This window comes from Mustela lutreola, chromosome 9 (assembly GCF_030435805.1).
Source record: "Mustela lutreola isolate mMusLut2 chromosome 9, mMusLut2.pri, whole genome shotgun sequence".
Lineage (NCBI taxonomy): Eukaryota > Metazoa > Chordata > Mammalia > Carnivora > Mustelidae > Mustela > Mustela lutreola.
The window spans coordinates 145314930-145337459 of NC_081298.1; the positions used below are offsets into that span (position 1 = coordinate 145314930).

The 22530-nt window shown below is 55.4% G+C and overlaps 1 protein-coding gene across 11 annotated transcripts in view; it reads left to right on the top strand.

Annotated features, from left to right (window-relative positions):
• MYT1L (myelin transcription factor 1 like) overlaps nt 1-22530 on the top strand; it is a 389060-nt gene that overhangs the window by 261909 nt on the left and 104621 nt on the right. For all 11 annotated transcript variants that reach the window (XM_059132785.1, XM_059132784.1, XM_059132783.1 and 8 more), the window contains 3 exons: nt 899-953; nt 1127-1160; nt 1445-1507. In XM_059132785.1, coding sequence (XP_058988768.1) covers nt 899-953; nt 1127-1160; nt 1445-1507 — 152 coding nt within the window. The remainder of the gene's footprint in view (nt 1-898; nt 954-1126; nt 1161-1444; nt 1508-22530) is intronic.

A 22530-nucleotide genomic window follows, 5' to 3' on the forward strand; every position in this document is an offset into this window, starting at 1 on the left:
TGGGTTAAGCCTCTGCCTTCGGCTCAGGTCATGATCCCAGGGCCCTGGGATCGAGCCCCGCATCCGACTCTCTGCTCGGCGGTGAGCCTGTTTCGCCTCTTTCTCTCCGCCTGCCTCTCTGCCTTCTTGTGATTCTCTCTGTCAAATAAGTGAATTTTTAAAATCTTAAAAAAAAAAAAAAAAATGATGTGTGAGCCAGTGGCTGGGTTTCAGGGTCCTGGACCAAAAATTCTACTTGGATGATGTTGGGCAGGTCGCACCTACACATTAGGTACAACATAGATACTTTCCTCACAGAATTGTTGTGAGGACCCGATAAGGTGATACAGAAAAATGCTTTGTCATTGCCGAAGCGTGAGCTGTGTCCATTCCTAGCAGAGGGCCCGCGTCCCTGGGATCCATCCGAGCCCCTCAGACCACAGTGGGCGGCGACTACATCCCAAACCAAACGACAGGGAGCCGGGCCCCTGGGTTCAACACGTCCTCCTGCTCCCGCTTCTCCTAACGCTGTGACCGGATTAGCCTTCCGGTTCCAAACGGCACGTACGAACCTTCCTGCACACATCACATCCATCTCTTACGTTCTCGGTACGAATGAGGCAGCTCAGAATTAAGCCAGACCCATCCTGATGCATCTTTGCAAATCGCAAAGCGTCTGCTCCTGGGGCTTCATTGGAGGCGGCCCTGGTGCGCAGGGTCGGGCTCCCGGACGAAGCGTTCTGCGCAGTGGGGGTCGGCTTGGTGTTTTAAGTAGCACAGGGAGCTCGCCGGATGCCTCCCTCCCCCGCGCCTCTCATACAGGGCTCCCCCGCCACCGCCACAATGCCGGGGCTGGCCGCGTCCCGCGGGCCTTTGCATGTGGGAGCCGCGCCTTGACCGCCTGCCCATCTCTCCACAGATGGAGGTGGACGCCGAGGAGAAGCGTCATCGCACACGGTCCAAAGGGGTTCGAGGTATGTCCGCGCGTCCCCAGGCCCCAGGAAGCCCTTCGGGGCCCCCTTCATCCTGGGGAGACGTGTGCTCCGTCCGTCCGGACCCCTGCTCTGACCCCACCCTCGATAGCGTTCTGCAGGACCGGGGATTGTGAGAGATGATAAATCTCGATCTCTTTTCCATCTCTCTGCAGTTCCCGCGGAACCAGCCGTACAAGAGCTCTTCAGGTCAGTTCTCGGGGGGCAAAACGCGTCCCCATTAACAACCGAGAAAACCCAGCCTCGGAACAGGCAGACGGCCCTCCTGGGCTCACCGGGGGCTTGCCCCACCCAGCCACTCTGATGGAAGACCTGCCGATGAAAAGCACCCCTAGTTGCTGCCCGGTTTCTCTCCGGGCGTCCTTGCGCCTGACGCTCCCCAGCACTCGGCCCCCCCCAGCAGCACGGCCCCATACCCGCCCCCCCCCCCCCGAGCAGCACGGCCCCGTGTAATTCCCTCTTTCCCTTTGCAGCTGTCCCACACCTGGCTGTGATGGCAGTGGTCACGTCAGTGGCAAATACGCAAGACACAGAAGGTAATGACCACCTTTTTCACAATGAGCTGTGTACACCGGCTTATCTAGGGACCCAGACCAAAGGGTGACCTTGCATGGGGGGTGCTCTTGGGAAACAGTGAGTGTTGGCTTTTCTCCCCTCTGATGTGAACTCAGCCTTTGACGTCACGTGCATGGTTTCCAGGCAGAATCTGATAACACATAAGATGACACAAATTAAGAGCGGCCTTAAACTCATTTTCCCACACGGGCAGCAGCATACTGAGAAGCTCCCCTGCTTCACGGAGACGGCCTGCTTGTCCTTGCTCATTTGTCCGTTCTGGTGGCTGCAGCGTGGTAAGTCACGGAGCGTAAATGAGAGTGTGACCTTCTTGATCTTCCTGTAGGAAAGGAAGCCCAAGCTGGCACCTGGGCGTCCGCAGGGGGAGGTTAGGGCAGATCTACGTCCAGGCAGATCCCACTTGTGAGCCTTTGGGGCATGGATGATTATATCATTCCTGCAAATCCTGGGGTTTAGGCCCATACACAGTTGGGTGTGGAGGACATCTCTGAGAGCAGGTGGCAGGGTCATTATCGCAGGGAATGCATCGCAGCAGAATCCTATCATACAGCTTGGGCTGACAGTCATGAAGAGATCGATCTTTAGATTGACTTTTCCATCAGGAATCTCTTCTTGTGATATTACTGCAACCATATTTTTCAGTGGAAGATGTTGGCTATGAGGAGTTAGAGATGTTTACAGGCTCTATAATACATTTTTAGCTAATCTTTCACAGATTAGATTGCTAGGACTAAGGTCTTTCGTCCTAGCAAGCCATCAGGAACCAAGCCCACGTAATGAAGGCTCAGATGCTCAAGCAGGTGTTTCGGCCGTACCTCCGGGTGACCTTCCTTACTGCCTGATGTTTTATTTCCTTTTCAGCTGAACATTAATTTATGGGTGAAATCAAGCAATTATTTTGATTGTCCTTCAGTAAAATCAAGGGAAAAATTACAAATTACTCCCCAAGTCCCCATGCTAGCATTGACGGAGACGGGGAATCTTTAATGGGCACCCACGATGCAGTGGTTATCAGACTTCTGTTACATGCAGAGGAATGGCAGGTCAGTTTTTAAGGGAATTTTGTGATTTAAAACACTAATTTATCATTTTTTTATTGCTCCTGTGTATTACAGTAAATGACCAAGCATTGAAGTTAAACAGTTTCTTTATTTATGTTGTCTTATAAAGGTGTATGCATGTAAATTCTTTTTTTTTTTTTTTTTTTAAGATGGCTTGATTTTTTTTTTAAGCAGGGCTCGATTCCAGGACCCTGGGACCTGGGATCATGACCTGAACCAAAGGCAGAGGCTTAACCCACTGAGCCACCCAGGCGCCCCTGCATGTAAATTCTTAATCTAATAATTTTTAAAACCACATTGCTTATATTTTCAATGAAAAACAATTTAGCCAACCATGAATGAAATCAAGTTTTCCCTTCATCATGTCTTGATTAGTCAGTAGTTAAACTGTACCATCCTATTACTAAAAGATACAATTATGGTTGGCTAAAAAATTTGGATTAGATGTCCGCTAGACGTAATTTGTTAATCACAGTTTTTCAGGAAAATCTATAAAGTCTCCAAAGAATCTGTTGAAGCACATTCTTACCCCAGGTGTGTCCCGTGCAGCTGGGGGCGCCCGGGTCCCTGAGGTCTCCCTGTGCCGTCCCGTCCCTGTGTAAACAGGAACTGAAGCTTGGCTTGGAGATGGCTCAAAGACAGCCAGGCTGCATTTTCCTTTGAGACACGGTGCTGGTGTGAGCACGGAACACCCCAGATCTTATGGGAGACAGTTTTTCAACAAATGGTTTAAATTAAAAGGCTGTCATAATTTTTACAATGCACCATGTTCTATGTAATTATTAGAATTCCTAATATTTTCGTAGAAATAAGTCATGTGGTGCTCATGGAGGAAGAGCAGTCTTCCAGGATGGGGACAGGTTCTCGCTTCCCTGGGGCTGCTAGCCAGTCCAGGGGGTTGGGCAGATCATTTAACCCTCCAGACTTCAGTTTCCTTGGTTTTGGAATGAGATGCTTACAGACTTGTTACATAAAACCAAGTACACTCAGAACTGACGTCACTGGTGTGCTGGTTCTCAAGAGGAGTGTCAGTGTGGTACCAAGGGAACCCTTCTGAGTTTTGTGGTGGGTGTCTGCATATTATCAATGGCTTCCTATTGGGTATAGTCGGCATGCCATGCTAGGTTAGCTTCAGGGCTACAACACGGTGATTTGACAACCCTGTACAGCATGAGTGTGGCCCCACCTCTCCCCACACGGCTGCGTTACAGTAGCGTTGACCCGTATCCCTGTGTGTCCCCGGGACTTCTTTATTCCATAGCCAGAAGCCTACCTCCCACGCCCTTTCAGCCATTTTGCCCCTCTCCCTCTTCCCTCCCCTCTGGAAACCACCGCTTTGTTCTCTGTACCTATGAGTCAGTTGCTGGTTTTTTGGCTTTTTTTTTTTTTTTTTTTTTTTTTTTAGGTTCGACATATATTTGCCTTTGACTTACCTTACTTACCATAATACCTTCTAGGTCCATCCACATTGTTGCAGATGGCAAGATTTTTTACTTTTTGTGGCTGAATAATATCTTATTGTGTGTACACACCACGTCTTTACCCATCTTCTGTCGATGGACACTGGGGCGGCTTCTGCGTCTTGGCTATTATGGACAATGCTGCTGTAAGCATAGGGAGCACAGATCCTTTTGAATCAGTGTTTTTGTCTTCTTCGGGTAAATACCCAGCAGTGTGATTGCTGGGTCATAGGGTACCTCTATTTGCAACTTTTTGAGGAACCTCCATGCTGTTTTCCAGAGTGGCTGCACCAGCTTGCATTCCCACCAACAGTGTAGGAGGTTCCCCTTTCTCTGCAACCTCGCCAGCACCTTTTGTTTCCTGAATGGTTAATTTTAGCTGTTCTGACTGGTGGTACCTCATTGTAGTTTTGATTTGCATTTCCCTGGTGATTATATATTAACAGTAATTTCAACCAAGGGATGATGTTTAAATTTTTCAAATTGAAAAGGTGCTTCTTGTAGTAGACAAGACTCACGTGTACATTAACATCTTACGAATGCTGCTGTTTTAAGTCTGTACCATTTCAATCATTTATGGCTTTGAGAGATTTCCTGCTATGGAAGCTTCTCCCCTCTGACAGCTCTTCTGTGTACACACCTGCACACACCCCACAGCACAAGTGTGACCTCTGCGGCCACGTCCCTGCCCAGACCCTGCCTTTGCCAAGAGGACAAGAGTGACAGCCCGCGTCTTGGTTTTGATGAAATTACTCTCCTTTCGGTCTTTTAGCATAAAATCTTCAGTGAATATATTCCTCTTAGGGATACAATTTCATTTTACGCACGTATCATGTCAATTCATAGCCAAGTAAAAAGATGTTTTACTATATGGACTGATCCATTTATCTGAACATACACACAGTAATTTGAGGCAAGTGGGGGAATCTACAATGTAAATTTTTAAAAAATATTTTAGGACATTTGATACCAAATTATAAAATGATACCTACAGGCTAATCTTTATTTTTAGCATAAGAAAATAAGGAAATCAAAATCAAGTGCAATTTCCCTAATCCTGAGTGTCGCTCTGTGGGACACACACTTGCACGGACCCCGTGCTTGGTCACGCAGCCCATTGCCACATGGGCTTCCCGTGGGAGCTGCTGGACTCGATGGCTTTGTTAGTGACGCTTCCTCGGTGTGACTGAGGCGGGGCTGTGGGTCTGTAAGAAACTGGGCCCGGAGCTTAGAGGAGACTCAGCCACTGGGCAAGATCTATGAGAGGAAAGAATACTGTGAAAAAGAATTTGTAATTTAAGATCCCAGTAAGAAATGGGGGGACAGTGGTAGAGCTACTGTCGTATGCGCGTTTTATTAGACGGTCCACGCCGCTTCAGGAGCTGTCTGCTCGGGCGGAAGGTGATCTGTCCGTGGTGTTACCTGTGTTCACAGCTCACGGGCAGTTTGAGGTTGCTGGTAAGCACACGTACAACTACACAATTAAAAGTTGAGTCAAGGAGAGAAATTAGGGAAAACATAAGGGAAATAGGAACATAATTTTACCAGAAACCCAGGATGTATCAAAGGTTTCAGTCTAGTCTTACATTCCGTTCTGAGTCTCCCGGCAGCCGAGGAAAAGCAAGAGAAACGAAGGATGGTTTCCGTTATCTGTTAGAAGACTTGCTTTGGCTCCCGAGCGTCCACGATGAATACGCCCACACCCCCATATACTGACCAGCGGGGGCTCACGCTCAGTCACTGTCCTGCACCCTGGAGGGACCAGGCCTCTCATGGGTCTCATCGGTGTAGCAGACGCTTGCCCTCAGAAACATCGGTAGTGTCTTGACACGTGCATCTTCTGCTTTTCCCACCTGAGGGTCTATGTTACTGGCAAAAACACCGTGGACTTTGCCACCAGGGCCAGCAATAGTTCTCCTGCTAGAAACCAAAGTACTGACGCAGCCTCCTCTGGCCGCGGTGAGCCCGACCTCTTCCTTTGGTCCCATGGTCGCATGGCCTTGCGCTGGGCTCAGCACGTTCCGCTCCTCTTAGTGTGTGAGTCTTTTCTTAGCTGTGCTTACAGGAGCTAGAGATGGTCTTGGATCTTGATCGTGGGTCCAAACCCAGGGCTTCCTCTGCACAGGGGAAAACTCACTCTTGGGCATCCTAAGTGGGTTTTCCAAAGTCTTAGCCGCCCAAGTTCAGGGACAGGAGCTTCTCAGGCTCCCTCAGCTCTCCTCTCCACCACGTCCCTCCCAGAGCGCAAGCACTGTGACCTGGAAGCATTGGAGGCACCCATGGGTGTAAACAAGTAGCTTCCCACATGCACACAGCTGTCTCTCTGGCAGGGAGGTGCAGAACAAGTGCCTGGATGCCACACACTTGGAATTAGGGAAGTTGCTGGCCTGTGGCTTTGTTGGCAGGTGGGACTCATGCGAACCCCACCAAAACCCCACGGTATGCGGGGAACGACGCCACAGTGCAGGGGTCCGTCCCGGCAGAGCCAGACCCCAGCCCCTGGACTGAGGGGGGCACCACAGGCTAGGATGGGAGGCCCCCAGCCTTTTTGGGTGACGTCCCCAAATCAAGGATGGAGATCTTGAGAAAGGGTGGAGACACGGTGACAGGAAGCCCCACTGGTACTCTTCATCTAGAATCCTCTGAGTGGTTCAACTACCTGATATAAAGAGATGGCATCATTAGCCCGGAGCATTGCCTGAACGAAGATGTGAGCAAAATGCCAAGTGCCAAAACATTGTCCGTGGTAAAGACAAAGTCAAACAATGTTTAGAAAGGAGTGGACCTCTCTATGGAATTTATCACCAGAACAGTGGCCAGTTTACCGTTCTTAAAGTTTTTTAAAATTTTTCCCAATACCAGTTACAAATAGGAACAATAAAAATTTATTTACATCTTTACAGATTAATTCTAAACCATGTAGAGGAGTTTAAATTTTAGCCTTTTTTCTACTAGTTGTATACATGCTGGAACATTTGATGTGACTGGATTTGCTGACTCTTTTCTGAATAGCAATTTTTGTATAAGCCTCTAAGGAGAGAAGGAGAGAGAGAGAGAGAGGAAGCCCTGATGATTCATTCTTCACTTCTCTGTTTTGTCCCCCTCTGGGTTTACTTCTGCAACTTAATGGATTTCATTTATATTGATCCTTCACTTCAGTTTTTAAACTTATTTGCTTGTTGAGCACAGGGTCTGATGGAAATTTGACCTGAAATTTAGCGTCAGAGTCTCGCCCACTCAACAAGCCCCAGGAGCTAGGTGACGGGTGTGGGCGTTCTGTTTAAATCCTCCCCAGTTTAGAAAATCCAGAGTCAAATCAGTGGATCTTGAAACTTAAAATTAAAAGCTCCAAATGGTAGCTGTTCTTTTTTATTAGAAAATCGTCGGATTCTCCCGTGCAGCTCCGCACCCACCGGTGTGGCTGTCATGGCGGCAATGGGGGTGAGGAGCGCCCGTCTTCACGGGAGCGCGCGCTGCAGCTGAAGTCGGTCTTGCTTCCTGATGCCTCATTTGGATTCTGCCCGCAGCCAGGGCTGTATTATTCATGCCTTGACAGAGAGCACTCACTAAGAGCCTTGGAGCAGAGCCAGGTACTGGCGAGAGATAGTGGAGCATTGCGACGTGCAAGTGCGAGAAGCATCTATAATCCAAAAAAAACAAAAAACAAAAAACACAAAAACGGAAGAAGCAGAAGCAGCAGGGACAGAGGCCGAGAGAAACAGGGATCCTGGGACCTCCCTTTTGCTGGTTTTATATTGATAGAAATTTCATTTGCATTAAAATAAAATGCCCTAAAATAATTGCATTTTTTCCTAAGTATGCTTGAAAGTTTAACACAATTTTCCACATTTAATTGCAAAGCTGATTTTAATTAGCAAGGCCCTGCGTGTGAAAAATGAGGATTCACTGGGGTGCGCGGAGCACACGGCGGTGCTTGCCGGCTTCTCTAATTAATGTACGGCGGCCGAACAACAGGGCGCGCTGCGGGTGTTTATGAAACATTCTGCACACGAAGCCGCTCAGCCTGTCTGCCGTGTTCTCCTTCATGAACCCACGAGGGTAAAGACTCCCCTTGTTCCTGAAGAGACGTTGCTGTGCCTGCCATCACCCTGTCCGTGAACTTTATGGCGTGCCTGTCCTTTGTCCTGTTCGTCACTGGCATTATGAATCGGAAGTTCGGGCGTTTATGTTTAACATCAATTTGATGGCTTGCACAGCAGCCCATGGAGGCAAAATCTTGAGATCTCAGGACTTCTGTGTGTGAAGTAGACTCGGAGCAAGTGGGTTCCCAAACTGGTCATTCAGGGCTGATTCTGGTGCAAACACACCAGCTTCAGGCACGGTCTTTTCAGACTGAGGTAGCTCTTAACCGTTATTGTCACAATACGTCCGTCCTGAAGAAGCTTGCTGACCACTATCCTGAAAAAGCAATTTGCCTGCGCTGGTCCACGGGACGTCCGCCCAGACGGAAAGGTCTCTGGCCATTGCTTGGTCCATTACACACGGTAGAGCACAGTGTGACGGATTTTGTGTGTTTAAAATGGAAAAACAAAACACGTCACACATCGCAGGGCATAGCTGTGCTGCGGACAAACCTGGATATGTTTGAAGTAATTCCATATTCGAAGAGAAGGCCTGCGGGCATTTTCAGGTAGTGTCCGCAAGCCTAACCACGAAGCCTGCGTACGTGACGTTTGCCACCAGTGCTGGCCGAGTCTCCGCGCGGCAGTCATAGTCTTGGTCTCCTTCTCGGCTCGTGATCAACGTGTAAACACGGCTTTGCAACGTGCATACAGTATTCATTAGGAATTGGTGTGTCCACAGTTACTGTCTTGGGTTACCCCCCGAAACACCCACAGTTCTGTTCTGACCGCCACTGTGTGCGTTGGGATGATGGCAAATACAGGGCAGCCGCTTTCTTGAGGGAATGTGTGGAGAGGTGGGCTCCTGAGGTGGTGAGGAAGGTCGGAGGGGCTGAGCCGCAGCTGGTGGGGCCGACACGGGGCTCCTCATGCTGCAGGATGTACACTCCCCAAGTGGGAGTGAGGGTGGCGGCCAGGTGTGGGGGGCAGGATCGGGGTAGGGAAGCCCCCTCGCCAGATCCCAGTGCGCTCAGGTGAGGATTCCAGGAGCAGCGGGCAGCGTCCGGATTCGGTATCGTGACCGATGGCTCTGGAGGGACGGCCCCGTGAGCAGCACTGTGGCCCGTGCTCACAGACACCCCCCGTCGCTTCCGACACCCCCACTTCTAGGACTCTTGCGAGGGCTGACGTGGGAAGCGCTCACTTCTCCTGCTTCTCTGTACTCGTGTCCTGAAGAGAAAATGGTGCTTCAAACCTCAGACCCCACAATACGATTGCAACCCCAAACTCCAGCCCACTGGTCCTGCCCGAATTAGTGAAAGACGGAGGGAAGAAGTGCTCGCTCGGCTCTAACATCGCACTGCTCCAGGGACATGGCGGGACTTTCCTCTGAAGACTTGCTGCGCGTCTCGTGTAACCGGAAGCCAGGGGCCGGGAGCCGGCCTCCATCATCCAGCACCTCCGTGGCAAAGCTCCCGGCTCCCGTGTGCTTCCGCATCACAGACAGAAGGCAAGAGGAGGCCTTTCTAGAAACATGAAAAAACAAGAAGAGCTGCCCGAGAGCTGCCATCAGCGTCATCATCTCTGCGCTCACGCTCCCTGCGGGGCCTCGGCCATCCCGGAGCCATCCCTGAACAGCACACGTGACCGTCCTCATGACCGTCCAGCCCATCCCCGGAGCTAAGAGGCTGGGTCAGCTTCCCCTGAGGCAAGGCTTTTCAAAGTAGGGTTCTGTAACCCAGAACATCAGCATCACCCAGGAACTTTCTAGAAAGGCAAATGCCTTGAGCCCCACCCCAGGCCTGCTGAATTAGATGCTAGGGGGTGGGGCCAGCACTCTCTGTTTTGGCTGCCTCCCCAGGAGATCCTCATGCTCCCCGAGTTGGAGAACCCCTGCCCCCAGGAACAGGTGTGTACGCCAGACAGAGACCGGGTCCAGTGGAGTCTGCAGGTAACGTACGTGCCAGAAGCCACCTGAACAAATCCACCCTGCTCTCAGCTCCCCAGTGGTGGGAGGTTCCCGAATGTCTAGTCCCCAAGCCCAGACCTGGGCAGACACCACAGGACAACCTGACATCCTACCACGCAGACTTCAGCCCTGACTGTGACCGTCATGTGTTTACAGCGTTTTCCAGGAACCAGATGAAGCGGACTGTCCCCCCACTGCCCCTAGCCATGAACCTGACGGTGCTGCTGCTGGCATCACTCCCAGGGCCTTCCTGTGGCCGCGTAGGGGACGTGTAACTACCTGTGGACAGCCATCCTCCGTTTTGCTCTGTCCCTTCTGTGGAGTCATGAGACCATCGAGGACACGGTGTGCACGGAAGGGGCGGGGCCAGGGTAGACTCTGGCCTGCCCCGGATGGGGACCCCTCCAGAGCCGTCTCTGGGTATCATGTTATGCACACAGGAGGGATCCCGAGGTCCTGGGCCACTCGGAGCCCCAAGCCAGGCCTACCTCGTGTGCGTGCCCTGGGTCGGGGCGCCGTCTGAGAGCCGCACAGAGAAGCCAGCTGGCGGTTTCTGCCCCGCAGCCTCGGCCTGAGAGGAGCACAGGATACTGAAGGGCCCAGGCTGGGCTAGGAGGGGCCAGGGACGTGCCTTGGGGCTGTGGGGAGCCCGAGGGGTGCTTGCCCGTCTCACAGAGGGCTGTCTGGACCCAGTGTCTCCGTGAGCCCTTGCAGGCCTCAGAGTGAATCCTCAAGGCAGGCACACCTTCCCCTTCCCACTAATGGGAGGCGCTGCTCTCCACTTGGATGAGTCAACAGATTCAGAAGACCCACTGCCCGTCCTGTAGCAGCCACGCCGAAGGCTGTGAACACCAGCGAACGGTCCATGTGCCGTTGCGGAGGTACACCTCCCGTACAAGTGGGTGCACTTCCTAGAGCTCCAGGGAGGGCAGGGTATGAGCATCTTAGAAGAAATTCCGCTCGTAAATAGTGCAGATCGATCCAGTGGTGCACTGGGGCAGCGGCGAGCCCCTCCGCGTGTCCTGCGGCTCAAGAACGGGGTAGCTGAGCTCTCCTGAGAGCAGGTGGGCAGGGCGGGGGAGGGGAGCCTGCTCCGGTGGTGCTGTCTGCCCCTCTGGAAAGCAGCTGAGCTGCAAGGCCGCTGTCTGGGGACAGTCTACCAGATGGCGGTCCTGGTGCGACCATCTCAGCCGTGGTCTGGGCTCGCTCAGTGTGATGGCGCCGTTCACCTGCAGGCCTGGCCGTCACCTAGACAGCAGCTGCTTGGCACGGGGTCAGGGAGCAGAGACTCCGTCTTGGTGGGGACATATATAGGCACAGTCCCCTCCTCTTGTCTGGTCGCTTCAAGCCCTCCTGGTGGGGGCACAGGCATGGGGCAGAACGTGTGGGGCAGATGGGGCAGGTGAGGGGCACAGGCATGGAGCAAGAGCGTGGCTGTAGACATGGTTTGCTCTGAGGAGACGTGGCTCATGAGTAGGACATGAGGGACAATACTGGTGGCTGCCAAGAAGGGTCTTGGCCAGCAGACATCAGGGACGCTGCTGTAGCCCCTTCCCCTTTCCCCGTGGGATCCCCTCTAGGGGCGTCATAATTCTCATAATAGTGACAACAATACCGGGAGGACCACGTGAAGCACTCCCAGGTTCAGAAATCCTAGGCCCTGGGGCGGTGGCACCGGTCCCCACGGGCCAGTCCTCCTGGGCTGCTGACCCTGCCCGGGCGGAGTCCTTCCCCTGCAGCCCCAGCCCGCCCTGCACGCCGCGCAGAAAGCAGCAAGCGCTGCCTGCCCTCTGAGCCTCCCACGAGGCGAGCGCAGTTTCCCTCAAGGACGCTTCCTAAGTTAACCCCGGCTGACTTCTAACAAACAGAAGGAAGGGGTGGTGCAGGCAGAGGAGGGAGGACTTGGGTGGGCTCTGGCACCCAGTCGCTCCTGTCCCCGCCGGGGTCGGTCCGCGGTGCGCCAGGCCCGCGGGGGCGCTGGCCACCGATGCGCCGGGGAGGGGGAAGGCCTGCGCAGGGCAGGAGCTCAGCCTGCTGCGAGCCTCAGCACTTGGCAGATGAGTTTGCTTTTCGGACGCTCTCTCGGACTCTCCCCCGACCTCCTCAGGGGTTTTGATTCACCAGCGAGGCCCCAGGAAATGCTGTGGGGGTCAAAGGTGACCCAGAGTCGCAGTGGGGCGGCTCGTCTTGGGCACTACGGACGGGAGATGAAGGGCGCGGGGCGCTGGAGGAAACAGGGCGGCGCCTGCAGACGCTCACGGCCCCTCTGCCCGAGACGCCCCAACCACGGCGGCCCCACTTTTTCTTGGATTCTGATGCATTCTTGTTGTTTTTCCAAATCAGTCTCTGGGCTTAAATTTGTATGTCTTTTTTTTTTTTTTTTTTTTAAATTTTTACATATCATCGCAACATGAACCTTTTCCTGTGTTGTGAAGGGTTTCGATTTCTCTGTCGGAGGCTGGCGTCCAGCCCGCGGCCGGCTGGCAGTCAGTGCAGCTCTGCTCTGATGGCTGGACAGGACGGAGTTTTTCGGAACTTTCTCGTGTTATTAACAATGTGTGATAAGTACCCTTGCAGATCGTCTTTTATGACTTCGATCTTTTCACTGGGGTGCCTTGTCGTAAGGAGAAGCCTAGAGTTGAAGAACAGGAAAATGTGGTTCTCAGTTCCTTCCCGCAGAAGGAATCCGTGTCCGTTCCCCTCAGCAGACGAGAAGGCTGCCCGTGTCGCACTGCAGGGAACAGAAGATACCGGTTTCTAAAGCACTTCCTTCCTACTTGAAAAGGAATCTTGCCATTTATAAAAGGACCAGGTTTTTTTTTTAAAGACTGTGATTTTCAACGATGCCTTTTCCTGAAATTCTGGAAGACAGCAAGGTTAGCAACGGAGGCCACGGCTTCCTCTGCCAAGAGAACGGTCTCCTTTAGTGTTTGGACGAGCTGCCCCCAGAGCCCCCTTCTTCCCAGAGCCCCAGGGGTGGTTCTTCCCACTGCTGAACAGAAGCAGCAGGCAGTGCTTCATCTCAGGCAGAAAGGGCCGTGCACCTTCTTCTCTCTGTCACGGTCACCCGGCTCGGAACTCCCTGCCGCCTGCCCGGGCCGGAACTGCGAGCGTGGGCAGCAAAGGAGGGGCCAGTGGCCCGACCAAAGCCTAAGCAGAAGCGCGTCCGTGCAGAGACGGGAGCAGGTGCGCAGTCACCTTGCCTGCCCTCTGCCTTGCCCGCGGGCGTGTGCATGGCCTGTCATCAGCCTGGGGTTCATGGCGGTGCCTTTCCTCTGAGTCCTGTGTCTGCCACGCGGCAAACAGCTCCATGGCCTGCTTGTGTCCGTGTCCCCATGAGCTGAGGAGGGACCAGGATCTCCAGCCCCCGTGTCAGTGCTGCCGCATTTGAACTCAGAATGGCGAGTATGTCCAGACACGCTCCTTTTGCCCCTTGATCTGTCGTGTCTCTCCAGGAGGGAAAGGAGTCTTCGTGTCACCAGGTATGACGGCACGAGACAGCTCCCTAAACTGTCCCGGCTTCATTTGTCCAGGGAAGGGACAGAGCAGTACAGAAGCCTGGGCCATCCCTGCCGTGTGTCTCCCCGAGGGGTGTTGCCTACTATCTACCCAAGAAGCAGCCTGAGCTTGGGGTGACCCAGCGGACAGCAAGCCTGCTAGACCATGCATCTGGATATGTTCTGGTGAGACTTGTCCTTCAAATGCTGAGGAAGCTGGTGGTCCGCCTGTGCAGCAGATCCTGGGGCTGCTCCTGCTTCCGCCAGGCCACTACAGGCTTTGGGACATCCTCCAGCTCTTTGCAGAGACAGGGTGACCGGTGGCCAGAAGCCTGGTTAATTCCTTCTCTGGGAACGGGTTATGTACATGAGCCCTGCCTTTGCTGCCGTCCTGGCTGCTGGAGGAAAGCCGTGAGCTGGCAGTGGGCCTGGCAGGGGCCTGTGTAGAGGACACGCTGGGGCCCACTTAGCATGTCCAGGCCCGCTCTCCTCCACTACCTCAGACCCCAGGTTCCTGGAGAACACGGATCTCGCCTTGGGCACCTGCGCCCTGAGCGCTGAGTATAGTGTGAGCTCTGCAGGCCGTCACCAGAAGACACCTGGGCTCCGTCTCTGCCCGATGCCCCAAGAATTATCATCAGGTTTAATTCCGTAATATCAGTTAAATATGAGGCACAATACAGAATAGACCTAGTTAAAATTCAGATTTCTAAATTATAGAATTAGAGCTTTTCTCCCCCTGAAAATAAGAAACTGTGTAGAGTACTTTGAGAGCATTTTCATAGATTACTTTTTCTATTGCTTGAGTTCTGGGTTTGAACATCCTATAGAAGTCTCTGTAGGTTAGGGACGGACGGGAGTTCAGGGGCCGACAGGCCCAGCGATGCCCACCTCTGTCCTGCCGTCCATCCCCCACAGCCTGTGCGGGCTTCTGGGAGGGGGCTTATTGTGGCCCCGAGCTGCCCGGAGGGCCCGGCCTGACCGTGGGCAGGCCAGGTGGTGGTTCCACGAACCTTCCTGGGGCCGCTGCTAAGGGAGGCTCAGCCCTGCCCTTGGCGACAGCCTGAGACACAGCCGGTAAGGAACGTAGCGGACAGACGGCACGACACAGCGACCGCCTCCCGGAGCAGGGGGACCCCGCAGGAGTGAGCAGATGGAGGGCGGGACCTACAGCCCGACGGGGAGACCGAGCCAGTTGCTCATTTGGGAAATCCCAGAGCTCCTGGGAGGTACTTGGACGCTGGTGCGTGGTCACGTGACCCTGCAGACCACCCCCCTCCCCGGGATGAGGCTCTGCTGACTGAACCCCCAGGGCTCACGGGCACACCTCGCCAGCCAGCTCACGTCCCCATCCTGGAAGTCAGGTGGCATGAGGTGAGTGGCCTGACACGGACGTGCAGGGGTGCATCAGCGGGGCTGAGGGCGGAGGATGGTGGGACGACCCTGCGGACGCCAGCGCCCACGGGGACCCCTCTAGAGCCGGGGCCCAGCTTTACACACATCCTGTGCCGCGTGCTCAGAAACGCTGAGCCGGAGACCAGGCTTCAGGGACCACTTTAAAGCTCTCTCGTGTCACTCGTCAACACAACAGGCACCACGCATGTGGACGCCCGTCTAAGACACAGCTTGGACACGAGCTCCAGATTTGACATTTTGGAAAATGCAAGTTAGGAGACTTTTCTTTTGCCCAGCTTTGGCTCCAAGTCCCAGAAGGATCTGGAACACTTCACTCCACCCCCTACCCCCAACCCCCCCACCCCCGTCAAGGCAAAACAGGGACAGACCCCAGACTTCTAGCTGAGTCCACATTCGGCGTCACCCCTGCTGGAGGACGCCTCCCTTTCTGCGGCGTCTGTCTCAGCGAGCCTCTGCCCCGCGGATTCCTCTGTGTGTGAGGAACGGAGCTTGCTTCCTTGCTTCTTCCGTGATGGCAGCTCCTGCCCTGTGTACGCTCTCCTTCCCACAGGCACCGCCCTCAGCACCCCCAAAGTGGATGGACGGTCTCCCTCGCTGGCTCGCGGCGGCTGCTCACTGAGCACCCAGAGCCAGGCCACGTGGGGAACAGGAGGGCTCTGACTGGGAAAATGGCTGAAAAATGGAAGAGTTGGTGTGCAGAGGGGGCGCAGGTGAGTTCTGCCTCAGTTTCCCGCAGAGAAGGCTCCTGGGTCGCCATCCTCATGCTTGGCCTCTGCACCGTGTGTCTGGGCTGTTGGGTGAGGCGGAGGACGGCACAGGGAGGAAGAGCTCCTCCCCAGAGGACAGGCAGCTCTCTGCAGACACACAGACGGCACGAGCTCCCAGGTGCCCTGAGGGCTTACGGCGGGACACGGAGCGGTGGAGAAGGACCGAGGCCACACCCCACCGGCTGGTCCGCGCTCGCAAGGGGAGCCTCCCACTGGCTTGCGAAGGGCCAGCAGGGCACTCGGGTGGAGGGACGTGGGACTAGCCTGGCCCACGGGGGAGCCTCCCCCTGTCGTCCTTCAGCCGGTCCACGAAGCCCGCCTGAAGCCCCGCGATAGACCGCCGTCCGCTAAGTGCTGAAGGCGACTGCAGTGATGGACGGGACCCAGGCCACCAGGATGGCCGGTTCTTCCCGTGCCTGAGTGCTTCCTCAGGGCGCAGGAGTCACCAGGCCGCAGGCAGGGCCGTGGGCATGGGTGTCAGGCACAAGGGTGCCGGTGGGCAGGGAGCCCAGGGAGGACAGAAAAGCAAGCTGTCCGTTGGGACTGCAGCAGCCCCCACAGCAGGGCCAGTGAGGGTGACGCTGTGGAAGGTCCCCGCACATGCACACGGGGTCCAGACGGCAAGTCGGGCACCAGCAGACCCTGTGGGCCCCCGCCATGTGCGAGGGAGCAGGGAAGGAGGGGCAGGACCCGGAGGCCCCATGGTCAGCTGGTCGCAGCTTGAGGCGCAGGGGAGCAGGAGGACAGGCGTCTGGGAGGGTAGTGGGCTGCCCGCCGGAGAGCAGGGGCCAGTGCGGCCTCGGGGGCAGCGGCGCCCTGGTGCACGCGCAGGACCAGCTCAGTGAGCTCCGGGCCTGGTCTCTGCCCAGACCGCTCTGCTCCTGACCGTGCGCTGGGCAGCCAGAGCTGCTGGCAGCCAGCTCCCTCTTGTCTCTCCAGGCCGAGCCTTCAGATGGCCAAGCCCGTGAGCCTCGGGGAGCAAGGATGACCCCTTCCATCACCTCAGTGCTCTTGTGCCCCAGAGACACCTGGTCCGCGGTCCTTCAATCTAGACCTTTGAAGGCACTGAGGGTCAGAGGGATCTACTGTCTTCTCAGTCGAGAAACCCGAGACCTGTAGTTACGGAGCGGCTCCCACCAGGGCCGACGGTCTGTGAGGAAGCTTCCAGACCAGCCCTCTGGTCCCACAGCAGCGTTCATATCCCGAAAAAATGTCTGAGAACCTTGGCATTTATAGGACTAAGACTTATCTTTCCATTTAGAGGGAGGAGAGGTAGGCAGTTTGGGGGCAAAACCGATACAAAAACATTCTTGTCAACTTTGAATGATTAAATGTGGAGACAGACTGGAGAGCCACGGGACAGCCCCGAGCACGGTAGTCCGACTCCGCGTCGCGTCTGATGACCGCGCCCGGCTGGGGTCCGCGGGCACTGACTTCCCCTCTCCAGGCCCCCTGCAGGGTTTCCACACCATGTGGACGAGGCGCTGCTACGTTTCTTACAAAAAGAAGGAAGTTCTACACCTCGGCTCTTACCCTGATGCAAGGAGCGCAGCCGGTCCGCGTCTGGAGATTTCTCCAGAAGCCTGTCCCCTCCCACAGACACAGTGCCTGGGCCGCAGGGAAGCCTCAGTACTTGTTAGCTCAGCGTGGGATAGCCCTGGGGAGGGTTAGAGGCTTTCCACCGAAACACCTCGTCTCTGACTGCCTGTGAGCCCGCTGCTTGATGACACGAGTGCATGGACCACACGGAGGACCGACGCGTGGCAGGTGTGGCCTGGAAGATGGTCCTTCTCCGTGTTGCCCAAAGACCTGAGCAGCCTGCCAGCAAAGCAGAGAGGGGAGGGCCTACCGCCGGGAGGCTAGAGACGGAGCTGGCTCCCATGCACGCACACGGGGACCTCACAGCCAGAAGACGCCTGGGGTATCGCCCCTAAACAAAGGAGTGGGCCGGCACCGCACAGGCTGCCGCCCCCTCGCCCCCAGCCACACCTGCCGCGGCCCTTCTGACTGGGAACCCTAAAAGGCCACAGCCAGCATCACAGCCATCCTGAGCACCTCCTGCCTCCGAGGCCACCATCTGCTCACGAAGATGAAGGGGCCGGAGAGCGAGGGAATGCGACAGCCAGGCCACGTTCAGAAGAGCCGGGACAGACCCAACGGGAAGAGCATGGTGGATGTCCCAAGTCTGCCCTCAAAGCACCTTTCCCATGAACTGTCACTCCCCCTCATTTGAAACAAACGGCAACGGCGTGGCTTTTCCCCAGATTCTGGGAGAATTGCCTGTTCGACACGAGTGGAGCCCTCCTCAAGGAAGTCTCGCCTGTCCTGTCACCTGGGTTTAGGGGCAACAGCGGACAGTCCCCGAGAGCGCGGAGACCCGCAACCAGGTGGGCGGTGCCCGGTGAGAAAGTGCAGCGGGCGCACTGGCACCCCAGCCGGGTCTGCACACCGCTGACTCCTTGCAGGGTGGTGGGCCTGGTGAGGCAGTCCGTGGGGTGCTTCTGTGGGAGCGGGTTTCTTGGGGACGCTGGAAAGTAAATAAGGAATGAACATAGCTCATCCCGCTGGGATGTTCCTAAACACGGGCTGGGAAGCCCCAGAGGCACATGGATTGGCTTGTACGGTTGCACTGCGACCAAAAAATTTACACGCACAGCAGCTTGTAGCTAATCATTGCCACAGAAATTAAAACCAGGGCTACGTGGTGAAGAAGACATTTTTAATCCTCCCTATAATGGCCAGATTTTAAGGCTCATCGTTTGCAGCCTGATGCCCATTGAACTGTGGAGCGGCTTTGAAAATCCGTGCGGAGGAAGAGCTTATATATTTTGCTTGCAGCAGCTTATTAGAAAATGCATATTTAAGAAGCTTCACAGTTTCTGTCAAAGGCCTATTTTGCCTGGAGCACGTGCGGGTGTGTATTGTGTGGAATGTTGTCTCTCTCTTATATACATGAGCTACAGAGTCCAGAGGGGTCCTCTCCGGCCTGAGTAAACCTGCCCACAACTCAGTCTTCAGCCGTAGCAGGACCTGAACTGCTACACAGCTGAGTACTTTCCGACCACATCGAGACAAAGTGCCGTGTCCTAGAGCACCGGACAGAGGACCGCCTGGCACATATTTGAAGAAGGAAATCTTCAGCTCCTTATTTTGTGGGTTTTCTTGTGAATTTGCCCCCAGCACAAACACGTAAGCCACTTGCCTCTCAGTTCTCCCCGCTCGTCTGCATGGCACAGGAGCGGGCGCGTGCAGGTGGAGGCCTGGCGGCAGAGACTGTCAGGGTACCCGGCGCTGCTGCAGCACCAAGGGTCGCCACGGCGTCCGTGCCTGCGGTGGGACCAAGAGGAGCGCCCCTCTCCAACGACACTGTCCCTGCTGCTGCCTCCGTGGCATTCAGTCTCTTCGTCTGTGTGGTCTTGGTGGCTGGTGCTCAGTGTGGCCCAGGGCCCTTCAGGGCAGGAGCATTGGTGCCGACGTGTAAATGTTCAGCAAGAGCAAGTTGTTGACTGCGTAGCCCCCAGCGGTGTGTGCTTGTGTGTGTCTCCCCCAGAGCTCGCTTCTCCAGCCAACAGGGACAGGAGGCCCAAGCTGCCGTGCGGGCAGGGCTGCAGGGCACGCACGGGCTCCCGGGACGGGTGCTTTTCTGGCAGCTGTTCATTTCCACCCTCCTGTGCCGGACGGAGAAGTGCCTGCTTAGTGGACAGAAAGTCTGCTCTCATGTGGACTGCGGGGTTGAGCCCATGCACGTCGCTTAAACTCTCTGGCCTCAGTTTCTTCATTTTCTAGCTGAAAAAGTGGACTCAGTGATTTCCAAGGCTCCTTCCCCAGCCAGATTTCACAGCTCCAAGAGAGCTGTCATCATCACACAGGACATGGGCTCCTAAGAGCCTGGCCACTTTGGAAAACCTTGTTAACTACTTGAGATTTTTAGCTAAAGTAGAGTGTCTGTGTTTTCTAGAGCCGTGTAATTTTTTAATCTTACTGCCAAGAGGTAGCTTGGTTCTTGGAATAATTTTATCCTCATGTTCTCAACATCGTAGTTTGTAAACGGCCGAGAGAGTAGGTGTCGTTCTGTGGAAGGAGAGGGGACGGCCCACACTTGCTGGAAGCCGGATGCTGGTAGAACGGAGGCTGAGGACGGGAGGGGCCGCACCGAAGGTGTCCACAACACCCGTCCCTCGAACAGAGGGACTGAAGACCCACCCCGTCACTGGGCACAGTGGGGATTTGGGGTAATAGCTAGAAGGTCCCTAAGTCAAGTCGCTAAGCCAAGGAGAAACCAACTAAGGGAAATGCCTATTCAAAAGCCAAGCTCCCTGTAAGGTAGGGTTGACACAGTTGGTGCTAAGTATCGAACAGTGCAGAGTCCTCCAAGGAAGAGGGCCCTGAATTCCGGGCTGTCCAGGAGTGACTCGGAGGAGAGGGTGGAACTTGGGTCGCGGGGGTCCGTGAGAGAGAGAGTGGCCATGGGTGGGTGAGGGACCGCAGGAGGAGAGGCAGGGGAATGGTTCGCCACCACGAGGGCTCCGGGCCATGCTATGGGGTCTAACATCAGAGAGGGAGGACAGAGCCACATTTTTCAGTTCTTGAGAATGAAGTAGACAATGTCCAAGTTCGAGAAAGAGTCGAACACACTTATTAGCTCATGCTGCCTTGAAGAACTCCCTGAAATGATGGCTGAGCCTTTGCTTCTCACAGGCAAAGGGACCCTGGGAAAAATAATGGGGTTGGGGGGCAGCTGTGGAATTCTGGAAGCAGCAGAGCCAAGAGTCTAGGACCGTCTGATCCAGTGGTCAGTCGCCTGCCCCCAACAGCAGCAGCATCATGGTCGCCCCGGAGAGACCTGACTCTGGACCTCCTAAGCCTCGGGAATTGGCGGCACCAGACAGTTCCAACGACGGGTCTGACAGCTGGGAAACTGGCTTCACGTGTGCGGAGGGGCAGGACCCCTTCATCTGCCATCCGACCCTGAGCCAGGTGAAGCAGCCCCTTTCCCCCGAGATGTGATACACTGAGCCAAGTGTTCTCTGGGGGGAACAAACCACAGGGTCCCTGAAGGCCAAGGACAGACAGGAGGGCCAGGTGAGCATCTGTGTCCGGAATGCCCAGACCTGAGTGTCTCTCCACTAGTTTCCGAGCATGTCGTGTGCCGGGGGAAACCTGTGCTCTCCTGTTGCATGGCCACATGGAGCAGCCTGGTCTGACGCCCACCGTCACCATGGTCCTGCACTGTGTGCAGGTGCACAGAGATGAGATGAGACGTGGGGAAGCCTCTAGACAGAACAACAGAAAACAACCCGGAGAAAACAGAGATTGTGTAAAAAGAAGGAACTCCTCCCCTAAAAACGGAATACTCTCAAAGAAATGGGAAGACAGTTACTTAGAAAACAATTAGGACCCGAAAGAAACTTTAAAAAATACACAAGAAGTCAAAACGCAAGGCTTGAAGGTAAAGTCAAAGGAATGTCGCTGTTAGAGCACAAAACTCTGGGGGAAACAGAGAAGATAAGACCATTGCAAGAGGCAGCTTCAGAATCACAGCATCCAGACCCTAGAAACCCGGGCCCAGAGGAACCAGGGAGGGTACAATAGCACTAGAAGCAAAGGCAGAATTTCCCGAGCCGACTGCAGCACAGCCTAGCCCGCCAGGCGCCCTGCACAGGAGGTGAGCACATGCCTCAGCCCGACAGACCTGCCAGGAACCTCGGGAACCCCTGCATCCTACAGAGGACCGAAACTCGTCATAGTTGTGGACTCCGTGGCCAGTCGCCAGGAGCTGGACACCAGAAAGGAGGCAGCGCTCACACCCAGAGCGGGGCTGTTGGAGCTTGGTCCCTGGGTAGGCCACCGTGGTAGGCAGGGCCGCGCAGGAACACGTCCACACACGCAACCTCCAACACGTCCCCCTCACGCGCCCTTCTTCCGTGAGCGCCTGGAAATGCCCCGCACCCGCGTGAGAGGCCACGGGGTGGAGAGTGGCAGATCCGGCACAGAGCGAGGGCAGGGCACTCCGTGAGGGGTGATGGGGTTCCCAGATGGACGGACGCCTCGGGGACAGACCCTCAGAACAACGAGGCAGAGGCTCCTTCAGGCCGACAGGGAGGTGGTTCCTCGTGGGCTGCTGTTTGCACCCTGCAGGGAGTCCAGGGCTCGAGGACGAGCACATGGATAAGCCTCCTCTGGGCACCTGTGTCCCCAGCGCTGTGTGTGTCTGGGGCTCAGACGCCACTCACAGCCCTCTCTGTGTGGGGGATGGCGTCGGCGCTCTTTCATCTGCAGAGACGTGGCCCGTCCTTCCCACAGGGGCAGCCACGTTGCTCGCCGCCTGTCTGTCTCCTGCCGCGCCCCGGCCGTGATGCCATCGTCTCCATCTGGCAAGTGTCCACGCGTCCCTGGGAGGTGAGTGTGTCTGCGCTGCTCTGTGAGGCGCGTTCTTAACTGGGGACAAGGGCGCCCTCGGCTTCACTCCTTCAGGAGAATCTGATGTTTGCCGGCCACAGGACAGACATGGGAGAAATGGACACGCCGTTTCCTCGGTCCTCGTGGCGGCCCGGTCGCAGAGAAGCTTTTGTCTGTGACTCGAGGAACAGACGGAGCTTTCTCGAGGTCGAGTTCTGGAATCCTGAGCGGCCGCCTGACGCTGGGCGTCCCTGTCCGTCCTCCTCGTCGTCCTGCGGCAGCCGCTGTCCTTCCAGGGGCTCACTCCGCAGACACCTGCTGCCCGCCCACGG